The following is a 12,619-nucleotide window of genomic DNA, read 5'->3' on the forward strand; positions in this document are numbered from 1 at the left end:
AACTCAGACGTCACGAAGCACAAGCAACTCGTCCCACGCCTCATTTCAAAGCCTTTATTTATTAAATGGATGTTTTAACAGACTGTGGAGCAGAAACAATCATAATTCCTCTGAAGCAACAACACAACATGGAAGATACAGAATGAAACGGTTGTGAAGTTGTTGTTCAGTTCAGCTCGACCGTGTGCACGTCAACAAGAAGCTGGTGGTTTAATTTACAAGTGAAATAGCATTCAGAAACATTAAATAACTTTATCACCTCTCTCACTTACAAATTTACATGTTTTTTATAATCTCAGGAAACAAAAAGGAATGAAAACAAACAAACGAATTCATAAAACAAGTGTAAACATCTTTTTTTCCCTTGTAGTTCCCTTCCTGCCCTGCGGGGGCAGCACTGCCCTCACTGCAGCTCCTTCAGGATGATGGGGACAAACTCCTGGGCGTCCTTCAGCCCGTCCTTCCACTCCTGCGGGACGCCGTCGTCCCCCCGGTGGGGGGCCCCGGCCCCCAGCAGGGCCCCCAGGGCCGCACCTCTGTTGCAGTTCTCACCTGGAGACAGAGAAACAACAGCACGCAACGTTTGTTGTGGAAAATGTTGTGGTCATCGTTTGTTTGTTGTGGCGTCACAATGTCACGTCAGAGCATGCTGCTTGTTGCCGGCGGCAACGGTAAACAAGTCTGTGGAGATTGAAGCCAGACCTCCGCAGTTGGTGTTGGCGAGGATTCCTCCACGGACGTCGTGGTGAAACTGGTGTGCGAGGTAGAAGAGGCTGCTCAGCGCCCCTGTGGAGATCCACGCCACACGGGTTAGCATACATCACCTCCTGTTGGCTTTTTCACAATAAGAGCCACAGCGGGACCTTTGGTGTAGCAGGCCAGGCCCAGGTAGTCGACGGCGCTCTGGTGGACCCTCAGCCGCTCCTGGGACGACTCCGGGAACCTGAGGCGTTCGGGGACATCCCGTTAAAACCCCAGCAGACGTCTCCTGCTCCGGGTCGTGACGTCAGAGGCCCCGTCTCACCTGGCGGCCTTTCGGCTGTAGCTCTCACACACGTCCCAGACGTCCAGCGTCTTCAGGGCGCGCTCCGCCAGCTCACGTACGCCGGCGCCGCCCACCACGGCGTGCAGCGTGCGGCCGTACAGCGACACGTACTCGGGTACTTTGGGGTGAGGATGGGTGAGCTTCGCAAACTCCACCGCGGCCGTCACCTGAGGGCCACGACAGTTGAGTTCCCCCGGGGCGGGACCTTCGACAGATAAATACAGACTCCACCAGGAGATGCTGTTGACTCACCGCTCGCTCCTCATTGGCTGACGCCGACAGCAGGACGAAGGGGAGGATCATGGGAAGGCATCCGATGGCGTCCAGCTGGCCGTCGGGACAGGAATAGCTCATCTTCTGTTTGGACCGCCTCTCTGCAAACGCCAGGACCTGGACGGCAGGAGGAAACGTCAGACCACCGCCAGCAGACGAGCTCCCGGGGGGGCGTGGCTGTGCCGGGTTCTACCTCCTGGGGCTCCGTTGGCCGGGTGTCCTGCCAGTCTGCGAAGAAGGAGCGGTGGGACGACTCGGCGTAGGTGTCACGGTGCGAGCCGGGCGTGGTCAGGAAGTGGACGTAGTCGCTCAGGACGGCGGCGCGAGCGTCCGGCCGAGAAACGTCAGCGAAACGAGCCGGGGACAGAGAGACGGCGGCTCGGAGAGAGCAGAGCACGTTCAGGGTGTTCTGACCCGCCTGCAGACCTACACACACACACACACACACACACACACAGTGAGCACTGGCGGGACACAGCTGGGGCGAGGATGCAACTTGTTTGTGTTGGTTACCGTGGTGATAATGGGCGGTGCCTTTGGAGGACTTCCACACGTCCAGTTTATCGTGGAGGATGATGTTTCCGACCACATCGGGCCGTTTGTTTCCAGACGACCACGCGGTCCGGCCACTGCCAGCTGGAACACAACAACAACAACAACAACAACGAGGTGAGTGGAGCGCCTCGGGACAGCGTCCTCCTCACAGTCTAGCTGAGGTCAGAGGTCAGACGCCTCCACCTGTACCTGTGTTGGAGAGGCTGAGGATGCTGGACGGGTGTCGGTCTGCCGGGGGCCTGAACCCAGAGATCCAGCCCCCGAAGTCCCTCCTGATGTCCTGGATGTCGTAGTACCAGTGCACCGGCATGGACATGGAGTCCGCCGCGCACATCCCCCACAGCGCCTCCCCCACTGACCGCCGCGTCGCACACATCTCCGCTGACAGTCCGTCTGACTTTTCACCTTCAGAAGCGACAGGGAAAAAAACATTGGCGACAAAGTGAAGATCTTCTTGCATATTTCTTCAAAGGTTGAGTGAAATGTGAAATTTGCCGACATTATCTGTCTTAACTTCGTCATAAGCATAACTTGAATACTTCATTAGCATACTCTACACATGTGTAATAATAACAATAATAACCTCTTATATAGTACTTTTAAGAACATTTTATATAGCACTTTAAAAACACTTTGCACTCTGTGTATGAAACACACGCTGTCTCATGAAATTAACACACTTCATCTAATTGTTTGATAATTTCAGCAAGTCCTGAGCGTAATTCACCAATTTCTAAGCAAGATTCCTCTAATCTTGGGTGTCTTGATTGATAAAAATGCAAAGAAATCAGTCTTTTTAACAGTCTCTAAAGAATTACAATATAACTTAACATTTGATTATTTGTCAGTGATTCGATGCCAGTTTTAGGAGATGCTTACCTGTTTGATGGTGAGTCTTGTTGAGGTGTTCCCCTGTGCTCTCTCTTAACTCACTGTGCCAGTTTTCTCTCATATCATGTTTTCATAACAGTTACAAAACTGACCGGAAGTGCAAACCCAATACGCGGCCCCGGGTTCAGAGCGCGTGAGACCCAGATTGTGTCTAAATACACGCTCATGTGACGATTAATTCTTAGTTATAAAACTCCCGAAAAAACACGTTAAAACGTGTTTATGTTGACATGTAACAACTCGCGAGACGGGGCGCGGTGAGGATCATTTCAAAGGCGAAGCTGCGCGTTTTGTAAGGCAGGGTTATTTTATTGCCCTGCACATGGACTCACAGGCAGGTCGTTACATGACGAAGTCTAATTCACAAAACAACGTGTAAATTGTTTTTGGCATTCGGGTGAAATTTTCTTTTTTTTTTTTACCAAAGATAAAAATATATATACTATAGGTTTCATTTTAAAGCATTTCATTTTTTTTTTTTTAAATAACAACCTTCAAGAGTAAATAATGGGCGTAAATGCCCATTCAAAATATACGGCGGCCTTTAGGAACAAACCAAACGCGAAACTTAAAATCAGTTCAGACGCCAGTTTAGAATTTAAACGTTTGATGACGGGTTATTGTTATTATCTTTTAACCTAACATCAGTGTCACTGGTGCATTTGGTGCTTTGAAAGTTCAACTTCACGCGGTGAATAACGTCTTTTGCCCAGCGCCGCTTTCAGTTGTTTATGCAGTGAGTTAGCATTTAGCCTTTAGCTTCGTGCCTGAATGAATCAACTGGTGGACCAGACGTGTCTACTGGGTTAAGACTGCAAGTTTAACGAGCTGGTCATTGCGGTGACCTGATGCTTTAACGAGCTGGTCAGTGCGGTTATCGGCTGACTGATGGAGGAAGTGCTGGATACCACAGAAATTGGTAAGAAACAACAAAGACTTCAGCCTGAGTCCAGTTTTTAACCTCGTTAGACCCTGTAATTAAACACAGGTTTCACGTGTCGCATATGTTTTATTTCTCGCAGCCCTGGAGGCGTAAAACCCTCCAAACACGGGAATTTATGTTTGGGTTGTGCCAGCCTGCATTTTAGAGTAACAGCAGGCACACGGGCGGAGCTCAGGTGTTCAGGTTCGGGGGCACAGACAGTAAAAGGCCCCTCATCCTTAACAGGACTGGTTGCTTGTGTGTGTTTGTCAGAAAGGGCAAAGACCTTCTGGTCTGAGGAGGATGTGGATCAGGTTTTTGACGGGGTCCTGACCTACCTGTCCCACCTGAGGACGGTCCTGAAGACCAATACGGCCTCGGATAAAGGTGCCCCCCCCCCCCCCCCCCCCCCCCGGCTACTTCCCATTGGTGAGGGTGACTTTGTGCTGATCCTAGTGTGTTGTTGTGTATCAGAGTTTGTTCAGGCCTTCAGACTGCTCGAGTCTCTGGACTGCTCGTCTCCAGACTCCGCCCAGGACCCGGACCCCGACCAGGACCAGGACCAGGACCAAGACCAGGACCCCTCTGTGGTGCAGGTGGTCATCGGCTCAGGTCAGTCACAGTCTGTGACGTTTACTTGGTGTGGTTTGTTGCCGTGTCGTCCTCAGTGTGCGTTCCTCTCCTCAGATGAGTTGCTGCCAGCTGATTTTCTCTCCACCGCCTCGCCCAAACCCTCCGCCTGCAGCCCGGTGCTGCCTCCTGCTGGCACGGAGGAGCTGCTGCCTCCTCTCAGCGACACGCCACTGCAGTACGAGAAGCACGTCTGCAGCAAGGTCTCACACACACATGCACAAGTATAACATGTGCGCTGTAGTCGTCATGGTAACCTCTCCACCCCCCCACCCGCCCTGCAGGCATGTGTTCCTGGATTACCCAGCGTGCATCAAGCGGTGCCTCCGTTCTGGGCTCAGAATCCACTGAAGGTGCCGCTGCTCTGCGGCTTCATGCGGCTCAACGCGGCGCCGTCCACAGGGGGCGGAGCCTGCGAGCAGTACGACCTGGAGGGCTGTGACATCACCTATAAGGCACCGTGTGGGCAGAGCCTCCGCAACCACGACGAGGTGCTGTGCTTCCTGCTGGCCACAGAGAGCTATGACCTGCTGCAGGTACCACTCTTGAACCAGATTTACATTTTATTATGTGCTTTTATATTATCTTTCGTTACAGATCCACATGAACAATTACGTGGTTGTTTGACTTGAGGTGAACATAAAAAAGGTGTTGAATGAATGTAAGATATTACATCACGTCCTTCCCCCTCCTCAGGTGGACTTCTTCACCTTTAACCCGGTGGTCCAGCTGGATCCCCCTCCAGTGGCCGGCCCCCGTGTCCCAGAGCAGGACCTGAGTCGGGGGGCGGAGCCGACCCCGGTGGAGCTGTGCGTGGGCAAAGCTGGCGTGCGACCTCCTGACTTCCGCTACAGGAAGGAGCGCTGGCCGCACGGCTGCTTCCTGAGCAGAGGCCCCGCCCTCTTCGATGCCTGCTGCGACTGCACGGACGGCTGCACTGACGCACAGAGCTGCGCCTGCGTGGCCATGACCACCGGGGGGCAGCACTACAGACACCACCGGCTGATGGAACCGGTCCCTTCAGGGTGCGTGCGATTGTGTGTGTACGTGTGTGTGTTGTGGTGGTGGCTGCTGCTGTGTGACAGGTCGTGGTGTTGTCGTTGTGTTCCAGGCTGTATGAGTGCGGTCCGTGGTGCGGTTGTGTTCGGGCTCGCTGCATGAACCGCGTGGTCCAGAGGGGGATCGCCGTCCGTCTGCAGGTCTTCCAGACCGATGACCGCGGATGGGGCGTCCGTTGCCGCGACGACCTCGATGCTGGCACCTTTGTCTGCATCTTTGCCGGTGAGGACAAATGGAGCGAGCCTCAGCACGCTCTGTGGAACCTGGTCTGACCCCGGTCCTGGTCTGACCCCGGTCCTGGTCCCCGTGTCCAGGTGTGATACTGCGGCAGCTGCCCACCTCCACTGACCTCCCCCCCCCGAAGCTGACCCGGGCCGACCTGCCGTCGGACGACGAAGTGGAGGTGGTGACGGAGTGGCTGGCTCCACCCATCCTGGAGGGGCGGGGCAACCAGCGGGACACGCCCCCTCCCACATCGCCCTCCCTCCACGTGCCTGTAATCAAGCGGCAGGGCGACGCCACCAACACACCTCAGGACCAAGACCAGATCCAGGTCAGACGCTTGCCAGATAATGTGCTTTTATTCAACTTCAAAATGTACGAGCTTCGTTCTTTCGCTTCGTTATGCAGGCGGTGCTGGTGGGAGGTGCACAGGAGCTCCCCCGTCTGGTAGCAGGTGCAGCTCACAGACAACAACAACAAGGTAAACATGTCTGAATCGGAACTGATCGTCTGGCTGCTGTCTGTCAGCTGACCCGCCAGCGCTGGTCAGGAGGGTCGCCATGACGACGGCGGTCAACGGGACGAAGCGTCCGACGCAACCGATGAAGGTGGAAGACGTCTGTTACGTCGACGGCAGCAGAGAAGGAAACGTGAGCCGCTTCATCAATGTGAGTAAACGGCGCAATCAAATTGTAAACAAATAAACAAGTGAATCACACTGTGTACATGTGATGTAAACAAATACAGTGTAAACAACCACACAAGAAAAATTATGTAACGGCACCATGTGAACAGATTAACAACCGTGATGTAAACAAGCCAAGTAATAAATGGAAACACTGTAAGCAAACACAATAAACAAGATTACCACCACCCTCACATGCTGTACAAGCAAAATAATAAACAAATTCAGTGCAAACAATGCAATGAACACTTTGTTTACTGCATCGTTTGTTTACAAAGGTACAAAAACACATTCATAACCAGAGTGAACTCATAAAACAGGGAAACGAAAAGAACAACAAACAATGTAAGCTGTTTTATTGTTGTCGTGACATGAAGTAACACACTGTGACCTTTGACCTCCAGCACAGCTGCAGGCCCAACCTTTTCATCCAGAACGTTTTCACCGACTCGCACGACGAAGCCTTCCCTGTAATTGCCTTCTTCACCAACAGGTGGGTGTCTGGATGTTTGTTTGTCGTTTACGTGGACGTATGTTTGTTGTTTACCTGGGTGTTCGTGCCGCAGGGCGGTGGCGGCGGGCTCGGAGCTCACCTGGGACTACAACGCGGGGACACACGTGGTCTCCACGCACACGCAGGACCTCACCTGTCTGTGTGGCAGCAACGGTTGCCGCGGGCAATTCAACGTCGAGGAGATGCTGTGCGACACGTGCGAGGTCGAAGGTCACGTGGCCATGGAGTGTTGACACACGGTTTTATTGTTTTGTTTGTACTCAAAATTGTTTAAGAATATGCTTTTTTCATATTTTCATTAAATAGATGAAATCCACAATCTCTCTAGTTTTGGGTTGTGATTATATTTTATTAAAATTTTCATTATGAAATTGATTGTCATTTTATTTTGATACATCAAAACGTCTTGTTTTTATTGTTTAGATCTGAAAAAGTCCAATATATCTCTGCAAAATTTGCATGAATCTTTAATTGACTCAAATTTCTACATTTATTTTGGGGAGTAAATTCAATCTATTCACTTTTGATTTCATTAATCCATCTATTATCGTGTCAGAAAAGCGCTTCCTGTCGCTCTTACTGTGAAAGCGACTTCGCGTGTGTTTCCGGTCTGTGTCCCCGCCCCCTCCCGGTTCTTATCCGCTCCTGTCAGCGACTCTCCGCTGCACTCTGAAACCGACCATGAGCGCTGTCCCGCGGCCCGCCCCGCTGCTCCTCCTCGGCCTCGGCCTCTGCCTGGCCCTGTGGCCGGCCTGCAGCGCCCGTTTCCGGATTCCTCCGCACGACCAGGTGGCCCGCGTCGCCCGCTTCGTCGCCCACAAATGCGACTGGGCTTCCATGGCCACCATCTCCAGCCACCAGCCGGTGGCCGGCCAGCCGTTCTCCAACGTCTTCTCGGTGAGCGACGGGCCGGAGGGCTCCAGCTCCGGGGTGCCCTACTTGTACCTGACCCGCATGGAGGTCTCTGTGCAGGACCTGCAGGTAGGAGCCTCCAGGCTCGTCCACTCACTGTTACTGCTCTTTGTTTTCATCCCTCCGGTCATGTGTTACGTCAGCGCAGCGTGACTCAGCAGGTTTCAGCCGCCTTGACTCAGCTGTTTTGGGTGGAAGTCACGTGGGCGCCGCCGTCACGTGACGGGCAGATAAAGAAATAACGGAACGCAGTGAGACGGGAAGTTATTCAATGTGTGAACCTGTGCAGGTGTGTGACCGAGGGTCGACGGTCACACACCTGTGTCAGCTGTTTTGTGTGTTTTATGACAAAATACTGCGCCAGAGGTCATAAAAATACACAACTTTTGGACAAAATAAAGCAAATTGTTGGACGTATGTGGACGCTCGGGTGTGTGTTTACCTGAGGCGTCCCTCACTCTCAAGTGTGTGTTGATCTCAGGTGTGTGTTGGTCTCAGGTGTGTGTGTGTCTCCTCCAGGTGAATCCACAGGCGTCTCTCTCCATGTCTCTGGCTCAGACTGATTACTGCAAACAGCAGGGCTTCGACCCTCAGAGTCCTCTCTGCGCCCACATCATCCTGTCAGGATCCGTGCAGGAGGTACACACACACCTGGACACACACCTGTCCACCCCTGCGTGTCACATGACCCTCCTCTTGTGGCCAGGTCAACGGCACTGAGGCAGATTTGGCAAAGAAATCTCTGTTCAGTCGACACCCGGAGATGATCGACTGGCCCACCGACCACAACTGGTTCTTCGCCAAGTTCAACATCACACAGGTACAAGTACTGCCTGGTAACACAAGTTCAACATCACACAGGTACAAGTACTGCCTGGTAACACAAGTTCAACATCACACAGGTACAAGTACTGCCTGGTAACACAAGTTCAACATCACACAGGTACAAGTACTGCCTGGTAACACAAGTTCAGCATCACACTGGTACAAGTACTGCCTGGTAACACAAGTTCAGCATCACACTGGTACAAGTACTGCCTGGTAACACAAGTTCAGCATCGCGCAGGTGCAAGTACTGCCTGGTAACACAAGTTCAGCATCACGCAGGTGCAAGTACTGCCTGGTAACACAAGTTCAGCATCACGCAGGTACAAGTACTGCCTGGTAACACAAGTTCAGCATCACACAGGTACAAGTACTGCCTGGTAACACAAGTTCAGCATCACACAGGTCCAAGTACTGCCTGGTAACACAAGTTCAACATCACACAGGTACAAGTACTGCCTGGTAACACAAGTTCAGCATCACGCAGGTACAAGTACTGCCTGGTAACACAAGTTCAACATCACACAGGTACAAGTACTGCCTGGTAACACAAGTTCAACATCACACAGGTACAAGTACTGCCTGGTAACACAAGTTCAACATCACGCAGGTGCAAGTACTGCCTGGTAACACAAGTTCAGCATCACGCAGGTACAAGTACTGCCTGGTAACACAAGTTCAACATCACACAGGTACAAGTACTGCCTGGTAACACAAGTTCAACATCACGCAGGTGCAAGTACTGCCTGGTAACACAAGTTCAACATCACACAGGTACAAGTACTGCCTGGTAACACAAGTTCAACATCACGCAGGTGCAAGTACTGCCTGGTAACACAAGTTCAGCATCACGCAGGTACAAGTACTGCCTGGTAACACAAGTTCAACATCACACAGGTACAAGTACTGCCTGGTAACACAAGTTCAACATCACGCAAGTACAAGTACTGCCTGGTAACACTACCTGAGTGACAAGTTTAACTTGTACTGCTGCTCATCTACCATTAGTAGTATTCTTTCTATAGCCTTACTATCGTCTTGCCATACGTTGGTTTTTTTTGGGACAAATGACTGTAAAGTTCCCAAAATGTTAAATTTTCACCCCGATAAGCCTTTTAATAGCCTTACTATAGTCTTACCATCATTTCTGACCCATTTCCATCACTTTCCCAATATTTCATATTTTTACTTATTTTGCCATACGTTTGACTTACGTTTTTTTTTTTTGGACCAATGACTGAAAAGTTCCCAAAATGTTACATTTTCACCCCAATAAGCCTTTTAATAGCCTTACAATAGTCTTACCATAATTTCTGACCCATTTCCATCACTTTCCCAATATTTCATATTTTTTCTTATTTTGCCATACGTTTGACTTACGTTTTTTTTTTTTGGACCAATGACTGTAAAGTTCCCAAAATGTTACATTTTCACCCCAATAAGCCTTTTAATAGCCTTACTATAGTCTTACCATCATTTCTGACCCATTTCCATCACTTTCCCAATATTTCATATTTTTACATATTTTGCCATACGTTTATTTTTTTGGGGGGACCAATTTCTTTAAAGTTCCCAAAATGTTTATTTTTCACCCCAATAAGCCTTTTAATAGCCTTACTATAGCCATACCATCATTTCTGACCCATTTCCATCACTTTCCCAATATTTCATATTTTTACTTATTTTGCCATACGTTTGACTTACGTTTTTTTTTTTTGGACCAATGACTGAAAAGTTCCCAAAATGTTACATTTTCACCCCAATAAGCCTTTTAATAGCCTTACAATAGTCTTACCATAATTTCTGACCCATTTCCATCACTTTCCCAATATTTCATATTTTTTCTTATTTTGCCATACGTTTGACTTACGTTTTTTTTTTTTTGGACCAATGACTGTAAAGTTCCCAAAATGTTACATTTTCACCCCAATAAGCCTTTTAATAGCCTTACTATAGTCTTACCATCATTTCTGACCCATTTCCATCACTTTCCCAATATTTCATATTTTTACATATTTTGCCATACGTTTATTTTTTTGGGGGGACCAATTTCTTTAAAGTTCCCAAAATGTTTATTTTTCACCCCAATAAGCCTTTTAATAGCCTTACTATAGTCTTACCATCATTTCTGACCCATTTCCATCACTTTCCCAATTTATCATATTTTCACTTATTTTGCCACTTATTTTTTTTTTTTTTTGGACCAATTTCTGTAAAGTTCCTAAAATGTGTCATTTTCACCCCAATAAGCCTTTTAATAGCCTTACTATAGCCAGAGTGTCACCAGAGGATCATGACATCACTGCTGTTGGCCAATCAGAGGTCAGGATGTGAGCGCCCCCTGCTGGCTGTGTTTCAGGTGTGGGTGTTGGATTATTTTGGTGGCGTGAAGATCGTGAAGCCGGACGAATACTTCCAGGCGACTCCGTTCAGGAAACATCACTGAAGGTGAGAGCTCACATCATCATCATCTTCATCATCAGTATCACTATATTTAATTTTTTTCCCACTATATTTACTTTTTTCTTTGCTTTTTCTTAATTTCCATTAAATTTATTCATGTATTTTTTTTTAGATTTTGTCAAATTTGATAGTTAATTTGTTCATAAAAGAATCTATGGACATTTAATATTCATTAAAAAAAATTTGTTTTAACCTTTTTTTTATCGATCCAGTTTAATGTTGATCATATGAATTTTTTTGTTGAATTATACCTTATATTTTTGGGTGAATTTACAATACACATTACTAAATGTCTTTTAAAATTTTTGTGTGCAGTGTGAACGCACGGAAATCTGCCTGCGACCAGAAGAGTGTTTTATTTTTGTTTGTTGTTTTCTTGTACAATCAGAAATACTTTATTAATCCCTGGTTGGAAATTCACATTTTATTCACAACTTTATTTGGCCTAAGAACAACAGGATTTTAATTTAAATCCATCAACTTGTTTGAAATTTAACAAAGTAATTCTAAGATTTTGTTAATTAAAAAAAAAACATTTCTCAGGTTGCTTTTTGAGTTTATTGGAAAATGTGTGTTTTGAAGTCGTCAAATATTTGTAAATAAGAAGCCAGTTGCAGTGTTGAAGTTTGACCACAAGAGACCATCACAACACAAAAGATTTTATAGTCCAGTTTGAGTTCAGGAGTTTAAATTTATCTGAATTTAATCTATTATTTACATAATGTCAGTTTCAAACAGTCTATTATTTTAACTAATTTTGTCTCAATTTCTTTTAAAAGAGTAGATGTTTAAGTTTTAGTCTCATGTGTTTCTGTTTAATAAGAAAAACTTGAGTCCCTGTCATTTTATGCTTGGGCTTTTCACTTCAGACCTCGGATGTTCAACTGCCATTATTTTTATGAAATTGTTTTTAGCTTTGAAATCTAAAACATCTTTTAAAAATTATCCAAGTCTGTGGGTGTGACTTTTGAATTCGATGGGTGTGGTTCGTGCCTTTTGGAGCAGAGATTAAGAAAGTCTTCCAAGCACTTTGTTCTTGCCTTAAATTTGTTTCCATCAAACATGTGAAAGATTTTGCTGTGAAAGTTTATTTTCATGATTAAATAAAGAAATATTTGTGTAAATAAAGGTGTTTGTTTATTTGTCTGTACTGTAAAATGTGCTTCAAATAGAAATCAGGTTTGAGTTCGATTGATCATATTCACGTTTTTTTTTATTGTTCTTCACTTTCCTGATTCAGAATTGATTACAAATCTGTCAATTTTATTAATTTTGTTTTCAATCGTGCAGGTCAAATCCCAAAGCGCATGCGCAAACCCCCCAGAGAAGAGCGTGCTTTATTTGCAAAGATGGGCAGAGAGACAGGAAGTCTCACTTGGACTTTTTATTTAGGATAAACGTATTCCAATCTGTACGATGCATAATGTTCAAGGTTAAAATATTAAAACAAAACCAGCAGTAACGTAAGAATGTAGTAAATGTCACATTTCTTTTTTAATAATGTAGTATGAAGCAACTGGCATATATATTTAATCAGGGGACATATTTGTAGTTCCTTTGGAATTAATTTCGTAATTAGAATGAGTTGCGATTGAAAACGACGCTTCGTAGAATTATACAGGA

At 47.2% G+C, this 12,619-nt stretch overlaps 4 protein-coding genes across 4 annotated transcripts; 3 read left to right on the forward strand and 1 right to left on the reverse strand.

Moving 5' to 3' along the window:
* Positions 1-88: 88 nt before the first annotated feature.
* On the reverse strand, positions 89-2,855 carry LOC308147645 (uncharacterized protein). Its single transcript, XM_080519925.1, has 9 exons — positions 2,753-2,855; positions 2,063-2,278; positions 1,832-1,954; positions 1,512-1,744; positions 1,298-1,435; positions 1,025-1,212; positions 864-943; positions 703-786; positions 89-552 (listed from the first exon to the last, which is right to left on the reverse strand). Exons 1-9 carry the CDS (start codon positions 2,823-2,825, stop codon positions 404-406), a joined length of 1,284 nt encoding a protein of 427 aa, XP_080376051.1. The 5' UTR covers positions 2,826-2,855; the 3' UTR covers positions 89-403.
* A 530-nt stretch (positions 2,856-3,385) lies between these two features.
* setdb2 (SET domain bifurcated histone lysine methyltransferase 2) lies at positions 3,386-6,188 on the forward strand. The gene is made up of 9 exons (XM_080519552.1): positions 3,386-3,683; positions 3,960-4,073; positions 4,161-4,298; positions 4,374-4,519; positions 4,601-4,852; positions 5,013-5,341; positions 5,428-5,597; positions 5,690-5,928; positions 6,006-6,188. The coding sequence occupies exons 1-9, from the start codon at positions 3,653-3,655 to the stop codon at positions 6,090-6,092; spliced, it is 1,506 nt and encodes a 501-aa protein (XP_080375678.1). The 5' UTR covers positions 3,386-3,652; the 3' UTR covers positions 6,093-6,188.
* Positions 6,052-7,029, forward strand: LOC308147792 (histone-lysine N-methyltransferase SETDB2-like; the record flags this gene model as incomplete). Its single annotated transcript, XM_080520125.1, has 3 exons — positions 6,052-6,265; positions 6,687-6,775; positions 6,849-7,029. Exons 1-3 carry the CDS (start codon positions 6,158-6,160, stop codon positions 7,027-7,029), a joined length of 378 nt encoding a protein of 125 aa, XP_080376251.1. The 5' UTR covers positions 6,052-6,157.
* Positions 7,030-7,442: 413 nt separating this feature from the next.
* creg1 (cellular repressor of E1A-stimulated genes 1) lies at positions 7,443-12,124 on the forward strand. Its single transcript, XM_080520014.1, has 5 exons — positions 7,443-7,777; positions 8,228-8,347; positions 8,415-8,528; positions 10,893-10,981; positions 11,312-12,124. The coding sequence occupies exons 1-4, from the start codon at positions 7,478-7,480 to the stop codon at positions 10,977-10,979; spliced, it is 621 nt and encodes a 206-aa protein (XP_080376140.1). The 5' UTR covers positions 7,443-7,477; the 3' UTR covers positions 10,980-10,981; positions 11,312-12,124.
* The last annotated feature ends 495 nt before the right edge of the window (positions 12,125-12,619 follow it).

This window comes from Blennius ocellaris (genome assembly GCF_963422515.1).
Source record: "Blennius ocellaris genome assembly, chromosome: 24".
NCBI lineage: Eukaryota > Metazoa > Chordata > Actinopteri > Blenniiformes > Blenniidae > Blennius > Blennius ocellaris.

Excerpts from the sequence above, each read along its gene's own strand:
- LOC308147645 (XM_080519925.1), bottom strand. The coding sequence starts at position 2,825 with ATGAGAGAAAACTGGCACAGTGAGTTAAGAGAGAGCACAGGGGAACAC. Across the intron at positions 1,955-2,062 it reads CCTCAGCCTCTCCAACACAG|CTGGCAGTGGCCGGACCGCG; the intron begins GTACAGGTGGAG and ends GTTGTGTTCCAG. Across the intron at positions 787-863 it reads CCTGGCCTGCTACACCAAAG|GGGCGCTGAGCAGCCTCTTC; the intron begins GTCCCGCTGTGG and ends GGATCTCCACAG.
- setdb2 (XM_080519552.1), top strand. The coding sequence starts at position 3,653 with ATGGAGGAAGTGCTGGATACCACAGAAATTG. Across the intron at positions 3,684-3,959 it reads GCTGGATACCACAGAAATTG|AAAGGGCAAAGACCTTCTGG; the intron begins GTAAGAAACAAC and ends TGTGTTTGTCAG. Across the intron at positions 4,299-4,373 it reads GCAGGTGGTCATCGGCTCAG|ATGAGTTGCTGCCAGCTGAT; the intron begins GTCAGTCACAGT and ends TCCTCTCCTCAG.
- creg1 (XM_080520014.1), top strand. The coding sequence starts at position 7,478 with ATGAGCGCTGTCCCGCGGCCCGCCCCGCTGCTCCTCCTCGGCCTCGGC. Across the intron at positions 8,348-8,414 it reads TGTCAGGATCCGTGCAGGAG|GTCAACGGCACTGAGGCAGA; the intron begins GTACACACACAC and ends TCTTGTGGCCAG. Across the intron at positions 8,529-10,892 it reads CCAAGTTCAACATCACACAG|GTGTGGGTGTTGGATTATTT; the intron begins GTACAAGTACTG and ends GCTGTGTTTCAG.